The sequence below is a fragment of the Dendrobium catenatum genome, unplaced genomic scaffold (assembly GCF_001605985.2).
Source record: "Dendrobium catenatum unplaced genomic scaffold, ASM160598v2 fragScaff_scaffold_8, whole genome shotgun sequence".
Lineage (NCBI taxonomy): Eukaryota > Viridiplantae > Streptophyta > Magnoliopsida > Asparagales > Orchidaceae > Dendrobium > Dendrobium catenatum.
Genome location: NW_021318470.1, coordinates 256,346 through 267,649, shown reverse-complemented (window position 1 = coordinate 267,649; position 11,304 = coordinate 256,346). Strand labels below are relative to the sequence as shown.

General features: G+C 38.4%; 1 protein-coding gene across 1 annotated transcript in view; it reads right to left on the bottom strand.

Moving 5' to 3' along the window:
- Positions 1-10,068, bottom strand: part of LOC110091942 (transcription factor VOZ1) — a 27,766-nt gene extending 17,698 nt beyond the window's left edge. The window contains exons 1-2 of the mRNA XM_028697052.1: positions 9,598-10,068; positions 9,323-9,511 (exon numbers count right to left, since the gene is read on the bottom strand). Coding sequence (XP_028552885.1) covers positions 9,323-9,511; positions 9,598-9,810 — 402 coding nt within the window. The 5' untranslated portion in view covers positions 9,811-10,068. The remainder of the gene's footprint in view (positions 1-9,322; positions 9,512-9,597) is intronic.
- Positions 10,069-11,304: the final 1,236 nt, after the last annotated feature.

Genomic DNA, 11,304 nt, shown 5'->3' with positions numbered 1-11,304 from the left:
CCCCCCCGACACAAAAAAAAAATCGGACCCTCTCCAAGCTCTACAACTCCATCAGAAATCCTCCCCCCACCTCTTGTATGGTCCTCACCATAATTTTGAGAGAAATCATAGCTTTGGATAACCCTGCATCTCCCTTGATCACCACCCTCCTTCCCACCAACAATATTTCCATCATCAGTGCTCCCCAACTGACCTTGGTGTCTCATAAGATATGTGGCCATCTCATCCCAAGATGGCATCAATGCTTCTTAACTCTAATGGAAGGAAGTCCTCCCTCACATAAACCCCTCTATGGTCAAAACCACCCCCCTACACACTCCTCTGCATGTCTCCACTTTCTCGATGCCCATCATCACCCCGTAGCATCCTGTATCCACCAACTTCACCCCCAATTACTCCACGACCTAGTTGAAGATGAAATTGTAGGTAGTCCCAACTATCTATCAGCACCACTACCTCCCTATCTGCTATCTCACTCACTTTCATGATGTAATTTGGAGTGAATCCCACCACTAAGTTCAATGAGACCTCTGTCATGTCTGAATGCAGCTCTTCTTACTCCTCCACTGTCTTACTCCCACCTCCCTCAATTTCCTCATCATCACAGACGGTGAGAGCCTGAAGAATTTGGTCCTTACACTTGTGCCCCAATGTATACCTCTCATCACATCTGAAGCACAGCCCATTTATCCTCTTCTCTTGTAACTCCGTCTCAGTGAGCTTCTTGAAGTTTCCACTAGGCCTCCCTCTCACAGTCTTCTCCTTTGGGATCTCCCTAAGAATATCCGATGTTGACTCCTTGGGTGCCAAAAAGATGATAATCATCCTGTACAAATCTCTTGAGTTGTTTCCTATAGCCCCTCTCTCCAGGTGCTTCTAATCCTCCATTAATTTGGCTAGCTCCATAGCCTCTCCCAAATCACAAGCCTCATCACTATAATTGCCACCAAAATCTCTAGTTTCAACCCTTCAATTGGGCTAGCTCCATAGCCTCTCCCAAATCACAGGCCTCATCACTCTAATTGCCACCAAAATCTCTAATTTCAGCCCTTCATAAAGTTCCCCTCCAATAGTCTCTAAAAACGGATTTAGTCAGCTGGTAAGGTGCTTAAACCTCTCATGATACTCCACCATTATCCTATCGTGTCAGAGCAAAGAACTAATCATAGAAGTCTCCTTCCCTGTTGGTTCGTAAATATTCCAACAAGCAGTCTTTAAACTCCCTCCAAGTTCTTACAGGCGGCCTCATATCCCCCCACTGGTACTTATAAACAAAAATAATTTGTATTAGTTATCTGTTTTAAATAAAAAAAATATCCCTCCATTGGTACCATGCAAAAGCTTTCCCCTCCAAGCACAACCCAGCCGCCATCAATCTCTCCTCCTCCGTCAACCCATTAACAGCAAAGTACATTTCCACCATGTAGATCCACCCATGTGCATCCTCCCGCAAAAATAGGCATCTTCAGCCTCCTCGCCCTCGAATCTCCTTCGTTCCCCATGTTTCCTCCATAATTCCCATTCCCAAAGAGGGTGGTCCCCCCACCCAAAATGTCCCAATCATCCCTTCTATGCTCATACCCTAACTCTTAGTCAAAATCCCCCTCCTACTTTTAAATTCAGCACCCCTTCAGTCATAATCAGTGACTCTCCTTTCAAATTCAACACCCCATCAGCTCATACACAAACCCCTCAGCCCTCTCCCCATACCCTCTACCTATCTCCTCCCTAGAAATAGGCTCTAAAGAAGACATTATCTCTTCTCCCTCAAAAATCTTTACCTCCTGCTCTTCCTCTCTCCTTATCGGATTAGGGTTCCACTCCCTTGGCCACCAACAACTTCCCTTGCCCCCAACGACGTCGTTTTGATTTATATCTTGAGCATCTTTCTCATGATTTCCTCCATGATAGAAAACTTCCCATCGATCTTCTCATGGACAGCTGAAATTTGAGTTTCAAAATCTGAAATTTTTTCTTCTTAATCGAATTTCAATTGTTAGATCTCCCCTTCCAACACTTCTATCTTTTTTTCAACCATAGGTACCCGGATCTAGGCTCTTATACCAATTTGATAGAAAGTAGATGCAATTTCAGCAAAAGGGACCGGCCCAGGAGTGACTGCTCCAAGAAGGACCAATCCATCAGATAGTTACACCACCAATGAACCGTATGGATGGCAGTTAAAAGCTGAACCACCTATCAACAATAGGAATGCAGGTATTGTAGATTAAGATAGCTCATGTGGGTTTCATTTAGAGCATGGTTTCAAATATTGGCTGGAACAAATTTGGATGTCGTTTTGGATCAGCTTTGGCCACCACAACTCCGAAACTACATCAGTTTATAGGTTTTCAGCATTTTTCAAACTAACTGCAGTAGGAATACGGCACCAGGCACTTTTCCAAGTGAAATCTTCATACAAAAGCTTTTAACATGATCGAATAGAACTTACACGGAAAAATCTAGATCCAATATCCCATCTACACAGCAAAGCACTTGTATTCAAGTTAAATAGATAACAAAAATATTTGAATTGATTTCAATACATATAGAGTTTGATTTAAATCATCTCCTTCCTAACATTTTTATTTTGTGTTGTTACAAAAAAAAATGTTTAAAAAATCATTAAAGTTCTTAAATTAATATCATTAAATAGCATTATAAAAATTACAAAGAAAATTGAGATCACTACTTATAGCACACTCATTGATAAATATAGGCTTCAACACCTTGTAGGCAAGCTTATGTATCTCTCTCTCACTTATCTTGTATCGGGTCCCCTATTAGTATTGACAGCTTATACATAAACAACCCTTCTATGGATCACATTGGAAGCTATCAACCACATTATAAGGTATCTCAAGATGATACCAAGAAATATATGTTAGATTAAAAGTCATCCAATGAGGAAATCATAACTTTTACAAATGAATAAATGATGATTGGAATGAAATCGTATTAGACAAAAAATTTACCTATGGTTATTGTACTTGTGTATGAGGAAACATGATTAAATAAAAAAAAATAAAAAATAATTTGTAAACTTAATTGGCATTTGATATTTGTGAATGAACGCGGTTAAAAATATTACTAAAAAACTAAAATATTAATTGAAAATGTACTATGAAACTCAAACTATAGATATCCTTACAAATTTTGCTCACACAAGTTGGGAGATTGAAGAACAAGATGTTTTAACTCTACCCGATTTTATACTTCTACCACAAAATCAGCTTACTCTTGTCTAGATTCATAGAGTTCCATACTTTAACTCGCTCAAAATTTCTGCTTTGAAAATACTATTCCACAACCTTTCCACTAAACTAGCTTTCTCACAATCAAACAGACCAGTTTGGGCAATATTTAGGCCCTCCCTCAATTGAGATAAAATTCTTCTAGTTGCATACTAAGAGAGATGATGCAACTCCAAGTGCCTGGTAACCAGACCATAGGTCATCCGAAAAAAGATATGAGAAGTTCCAAAACATCACAAGAGTTACTCCACCCCTTTGACTAACAATAAAGTATAATTTCCAGCAACAAAAATTAAGACTCTTTACACATTTTCTTGCGACATTTCTAGCAAAGATGGCAAAAGCACCTCATGTATCGAACACTCCAATTGTACCAAGCCTTAACACATTTATAAGAATTCCGCAATAAAAAGTCTCTGTGGTCAAAAGTAGAGGAAGTAGATGACAATGAAGTTTGCAATGCAACAAGCAAAGAGGGAGAAGTAGCGCCCATTGCTGCGAGAGCTAGGAAGGTAGAAGACCACCATGCTTCCCAGGTGGAGGCAAAACTAGCCTTACAGACTTACAATGTCATAATCAATGAAAATTGTATTGTCAATTGGTTAAAGCAATTTAAAACCTATTTTTCTATTAATTACTCAAATGTATTTTGCTTGCAAGGAACTTCTCATGCGCATGATTGGTGGAACTCTTATATAAAGATCAACGATGTCAAAAGATGGCATTGAAATGAATTAAAATGACCCTTGAAAGGACATTTCTAACCAATCCGTAATGAATTTTAGCGCCAAATGGCAACAACTGTGAAAAAAACCACTAAGTATTGAAGACAATCCATCGGCCTTGAAATATTCTTGGGTGGACATGCCACATTTATTATCATATAGGGCTCCATGAAAGTTGTTGTTGGGAATTGAAGCACTTTTTAGTATATGACAGTGATGATGTTATTGATGCCAGCATGAAACCATAACCATTGAGAAGTAAAATAAATGTTAATGGTGGAATTTCCAAAGCATATTTCCTTCAACTAAATGTATTCCCCTAGACAACACCACAAATACAAATGGAGGAACCTCATACCCGCTTTGGGCAAGAGAAAATATTATTGATTCTCATATCTACATAGAACAGGCATAGAAAATATATTCTATTGGAAGTTCATAAATAAGGGAAATAAAGCTAAGTGAGATACTTTGCAAATGAGAAAGCAATAATATGTTAGCAATTATGTAAATAAATAATTTATGTGCTGAACTATAGTCTCTAGTAAAGAGAAAAGATGGATATGCCTCTACCTGGCAAAGTAGAAAACAGGTAATAAAGCATCTTACCCTGATGGAAAATCCTGCACAACTATATCTATCTTCTGTAGCTCATAGGAAAAGACGAGGCATAGCACATATCTCCGGGATAATTTCCCCTTAAAAAATGGAATCTACCTTGTTTGGATGACTAAACCCGTTCACTGCATGACTAAATTTTAATATACTTGGGCTAAGTCAAGCCATCAAATTGGGCATATGCCAATTTTGTATTGGTAGAGAGATCCATTTTTATGTACCAACCTTATTACTAGAAAATCATATCAAAATACAAAGGCCTGGGCAACAAAGGGATAGCAGTTAAGCTATTCCATGACCCAACCAACAAGCTTACCATTTATCCTTTCTTGTAACTGCTCGTCACAAGAGTGATTGTGCTTAATTGGGGGATTCAAATTCGATAAGATCTAAAGAACCATAAGACCTTATGATGCACACCTCCATTTGGATAAGGCTACAAGATCAACCATATCACTTGCTTTGAACCAATTACATCGAGATTACATCAAGATAAAATCAGGGGTACAGCAGTGCACCAATAGAGGCCACACAAGGGGAAAAATTAAAGGAAAGGATTGATTTGAGATGGATTTGGCCTTCCATGTACATGGAGTTGATGTCCCCTAATGTAAATAACATACCTCCTTTGATAGCTACAAGATCTCCAATCAAATTTCTCAAGTATTAGCTAGTTTCCCAATCTGACTTAAGAATATTTAATTGTATCTAGTACTTTTTTTTTTTTTGCTTTGACATTTTTATTTTTGATATTTCCTCGTAAATGGAAATTATTGTAAAAGAAATTCATCCAAAAAAAGGTAAAAGAAAGAAGAGTGCCTCCTAAACTCTTCATCTCCATCTTTTTGTCTCTAGCTCACCAAGATTCTCGAAGATAGAGCTACCCAAGCCCTTTTAAGAGAAATTGATAGCATCCAAGCCCTTGGAATGTTATGAGAGCATAGAAAACAACAAGAATCCATTTTGCATTGCAACGAGTTGGAAGTGTGAAAAACAAGGTATATTTACTCCACCCAAATGTCTCCTTCTCACATTAAAATCAGTTTTCCTTCTCTGGCACCACCCAATTCTACACTTCTCCTCTCTTTAAGGTATTGCTCACAAAATACCACTGATAACCTTCCTACCATTCTACCCTTCTCCCACATCCATGGAGCGGTTTCGACGAACTTTAGGTTCTCCTTCAATTTGGTTCATTGATGAAAACTATCAACAGGAATTAGAAAAGAGAGATTCTCAAACCTGATCACAAATAATTAACTATTAAGTGAGGATTGATGATAGCTCAGAGAGATAGAAAGAAGGAAAAAAAAACTTTAAAAAATTCAAGCACGTAAATTCTAGATGTTTGATTTGACAACATAGATATGAGCTTGAGCATTTTAAATTTCTAGTTGACTTTACTAGTACATAATCATGTTGTCCCTTTGTCACCATTTGCTCTAGGAAATGTTCTGGTGAAATGACTCATAAAGGGATAGGATTATCACTTTATTGCCATGCATTCCACTAAACAATCACAAGGAATCAGACTTTGTTGCAATAATTTAAAATAGCAATAGTAAAATATAGAGATTATTATTGCATGTAAATAAGTGTCCCCTATATAATAATCACATCCAAAAATAAAAAATAACACTAATTGCTACAGAAAAACTAGCAAAACATGCAAAAATGCAAGAAACAAGGAGAAGTATAAATACCTAGGGGAGAAAAAAAGTAGAAATATGATAACTCGTGTGTGTGTGTGTGTGTGTGTGAGAGAGAGAGAGAGAGAGAGAGAGAGAGAGATGTCAATGGTTGTAAAAACACTTAATAGTTACGTCAAGACCTCCATTGCTATCGGCTAATGCTGATGCCAGTATTCCAGCTTTTTGTAGTGAGTTCAATGGGAGGTACATATACATCCAGTGACAGAATTCTTCACACACAATAAGCATGGAAGATGGGAATGCATACGATTGCTAGTAGCATGTTGATCGGGCAAACAAAATGCAACAGTTTGATATACAATTTTTATATTTTAATCCTTCAGGAATGTTAACCACTTCAACAGAAAAGCCCTCCAAGCATGCTCCTTGTAGGGGGATAAACGTCCAATTCCCATCTGAAACATATATTAATTCATTCCAAAACTAGCTGTCACAGTTTACTGTCTTAAGTTGGTTACAATGAGAAAAAAGGAATACATATACATAGGAAAGCAGTTATAACTTATTGCAAGAAAGATGAAAAGTCCTCGTACTCTTTGTTATCACCCACTTTCTATGTAAGCTTCAAAACATGGAATTATGTCACCTAATATGACAATTAATACTCATCCAAGGCACAATTTGAAGGTAAATTTGAACAAAACAAAAAGAAAATAGTTCGAGGTGATCCATTAATGGTGGCAACAGTGGAAACCATATGGTCATCCAAGTAAGTTGGCCAGTTAATGCTTTCACTGAGAGAAAGGGTTAGATGAAACATCTATTAGTCAGTTCAAACCATGCTTCCTAAAACACAGCTTTTCTTTGAAACTAATGTATAAGCTTGGACAAAAAAAAAGTGAAGCTGGTATTCGAAGGTCATCCAAGAACTGCTTGTTTCTGTCCTCTAAGATGAAATCAAAGTTGAAAACTTGATGAAGGCTCCTTTGCTCTCCATCATCTACATAGATCGCATATAATATCAATCTATTTTCCTAGATAAAGAATACTTTCAAAGATAGGCAAGCAAAGAAAAATTTCCTGTTTTCAGACAGACAAATGACTCATCAAAGAAAATTATTCTATTTATCGCTAGGTATAAAGAATTTTTTTAATCATGTTATGTGTGGAATCTGATTGTGTTGATCAATCTGGTTGTTCTATTATCTAGGACCTCAAAGCTTGTCGTGTACACTGGGGGTGTGGGTTTTCCACCTACTTGGGTTCGAGTGATTCGCACCAAAAACTTTTTACCGTACAACGCTCCTGATGATGTGTACCTAAGCGTCCCGGCGCTACGTACCCGAGCGCCCCAGCTCTGTGTTCCCAAGCAGCCCAGCGATGAACGACATAGAGTAGAGCATTGCAGCGGCCTAAATATGGCAACATAGCCGGTCAAGACAGACTGAGAGTCGCAGCGTTGAGTGTGTGAGTGCTGCAACATTGTCAAACAGAGACTGGGCGCCGCAGCGCCCCAAACTGGAGCCGCAGCACCTCTAAAAACTGGGTGATTTTCTTTCTCGTTTTATGAAGGGTCGTGTCCCTTGGAGTTATTTTACTTGACTTTCTCTTATATTTTCAGTTAGGGCAAGTGTGAGAACAGTGCATGTGATAAGAGAAGCAAGGAGAGAGTGAGAGATAAGAGAGATTTGTACTTATTTCTCCCAATTTTCATAATGGATTTCTTGGTATGGTGTGGCTCCGTAGTTTTTTTCCCTATTTTGAGTTTTCCCACGTTAAATTCTGGTGTCTCTTACTTTCCGTTGCATTTACTTTCTTACTTGTTTCGTCGTTGTGGTGTTTGCTCCTCAATCTCCATCATACCCAACAAACCACTCAATGTGGATGAGATGAACCTCTCACTTCACACTTTCTGAGGTGGGGACAATACCACCTGACCTAACATCCATCGGTAGCTTCCCAAAACCAATCCATGCTTTGCTTGCTTCCTCAATCTTTGCCTATCAGTATCGTAGAAGTACTAGGTATTTCTTATTTTTTTAACTTCTTTCTGTGGTAGAATCATGTGCTTCATCAAGTTATATATTCCTTACAAAAATGAAAAGTTTGTTCAATATGTCAATCAACATTTCTTAACCTTGATTAAGAAAGAAAGTCCATGGATAATCAATCCAATTAATGAAGCAGATGGAAAGAAAATGTTAAGTGGTTGATGTTATAAAACAACATACAACGTTTTTGGCATGCTAGAAAAAAAGATTAACATGCCAGCAAACTTTTAGGAAAATCATATTTCGTGAGTTCAAGAAGTTTAGAATGCCTTCTTGCCATCTCATCTGATTCATTCAAGCGTAAGACAGCCGATAGCTTATGCACAGCTATTATGCTGCACTTTAAAAAGAAAAGAAATACACGGGGAAATACAACAAACTGAGGATGCTCTCAGTTTGTAGTATTCTCCGTGAAGTAAAGAGGATGCTCTCATCCGTAAAAGTATGAATGATAAGCACAATCCTATCTAAGCGGAAGTTGTGAACGCCTTAAAACTTGGATATGGATGTTGATTTTTATCCATGCAACACCAAATTCAGAAATAGTACCAAAAAAGTAAGCTTTGCTCCTATAAAGTACAAAATTGACATCGAGTTCATCCATCCAGAAGAACCCAATTTAAGCAAGCAAGTAGATTAAAGTTGGTGCTCCATTACTCAACTTTGAGCAGGTTGGATGCAATCAAGGCGTATCACTCATATTTTATGCAAGCAAAACCACATTAAATTACCATTCCCATTTTAACAACTACTTGCCCAATGGATATCTCAAGCAGGTAAGGCAATAAGTTTGGAAAAGGTGGATGAAAGAAAAAAAGGTACCAGAAAAGGAAAAAAAAAACAACAACAACATCATGATTTGTCATGGAGACATGGACCAATGCCTGACCGTGAGACAAGTTATACTTTTCTGGTCAGACGCAAATTCAGATCAAAAGTCCACATTCCTTGTCTTCAAAGCATAACACACAATTCCAGAGGAAGAAAACAAAAAAAAAAGGAAGTGGAGGTAAGAAGCAGACCTCTTGAAAGGCAGCAGATCTTCCACCTTGAACACTACCTACCAAAGCTTCAGGCGTATCCACAGGCTCTGGTTTCAGATTGGCCTGTGCCAGCTCCGCTAATTGGCTCGTGGCATCATCCTCCTCCTCGCCAAGCTGCAACAAGCGGCGGATCTCCGAAGAGAGGTCAGACGAGACCCGGCTGTTCCCCTGGACCAAAGTTATGAGACATATCAGACACAACATAAACTAAATAGCTATCGACGGAAAGAAACGGAATGATCACGGGTCCTCACGAGAAACGAAGTAGCAGGAGAGGCCTCATTGAGCTCGGCCTTCCATTCGCGCAGCATCTGATTGACCTGCTCCTCTAGCACAGCGACGTCACCGGCGCGGCTCTCTCTGCGAGCTGATTGGAGGTCCGAAAACATCCCTTGAAGGTCATCGACCCGGTTCTTTGCCTTATCCTTGAACATCTGGTGCGACGCCGACCTGCAACCCCTCCCCATTCTCTCACTTCCCTCCTCCGATCGACTCGAAGAAGAGTAATCACGAGATTTAAGGGTTTTGGAAAGGGATTGGCTCAAACCCTAGAGGAGCAAGGAGTTAGGGATTGTTGGAGAAGACTTGGAGAATGGCGAAGGCATTTCCGCTCGTAGCTGCTGGGGAGTATTCTTATCTCGGCGCTTCGCTTGAACACGTTTCCTTTCTCATGGAAAAAGCGGAGAGAACCTTAAAAAGCCGATAACGTCGCAAAAAGCAGAGGGGGAATTTATGCTGCCAGAGCTAGTGATAACTTTGAGGCTCATTCTGTAAATTAAGTTTTTTTTTTTTTAATGTGGAAATCTGTAAATTGTGTTCGATGAATTTTCCTTAAGACTGATTTTTTACTCATTTTTAAAATAGCTTTTTAATTAGTGATGTTAAAATTGGATCATTGGTCAGATTCAGATGTAATCTATGTATATGAGAGTAGACTGATCAATTTTCTTAAAATAAATATTTGTGATATAATGATGGATGTTAGTCTATAATTGATTGACTGATTACGCTGATGAATATTGAGTGACGACTCTCTATTGATTTATAAAAAATAATCAATTAACATAAATAATTAATAAAAGAAATTGAAATATGTGATTGAGAGATAATGATGGATTGATATGGCAGTTGATTGATAAATGAGAGAATGAAAATACCACCTAAAAGTTTGATGTCCTACCTTGTTGCGTAAATTCATATAATACTTAATATATCATCAAAAAATTATATTGATCGGGCACGAATCTCAAAACAAAATCAAGTTGAAAACTTCAAAAATTAAATCCATAATCATTGATCTCAGCAAACTTATAGTCAAACTAAATTTCTCTGAAATATGAACCCAATGACACTACATTCAACTCCATCCGAGCCCAAATAAAAAAAAATCAAAGACCGGAAGCACATTTAGAAGATTCAAACCATAATTTGGATTACCAAACAATTTCCAAATGTGACGTGTTTATAGTTGGATCGAGCGGCTCAACAAAACTAATCCAACGAGCCCAACATCACTAAATTTTGATATCATTAAGACATTCAAATATCCAATAAATGATCCATACTCAAGTGAATCAACATCGACCGTCCATTCAAATCACTCTCAATTTATCCTTAATCTTCCTCCTATTTATTGGTCATGTCACTCAAAAATTATAAATAGACCCCTCATTTCTCATGAGAGGGGACCCGACGCAAGAACCAAGAAGAGAGGAGTCAACCGATGCCGGAATTTTGTCCCTAGTTGGCCTTTCATCGAACTTCTACCCGACACTGAACTTTCACCCTTCTCAGGACTTATACCTGTCTCCGGATTTTCGTCGGACTTCTACCCAACGCCGGACTTCTGCCCATCGACTAATTTTTACCCGTCGCCGAACTTCTGCCCGTCACTGAACTTTCGTCAGACTTCTATATGATGTCGGACTTCCATCTATTATTGAACTTCTGCCTAACTTCAA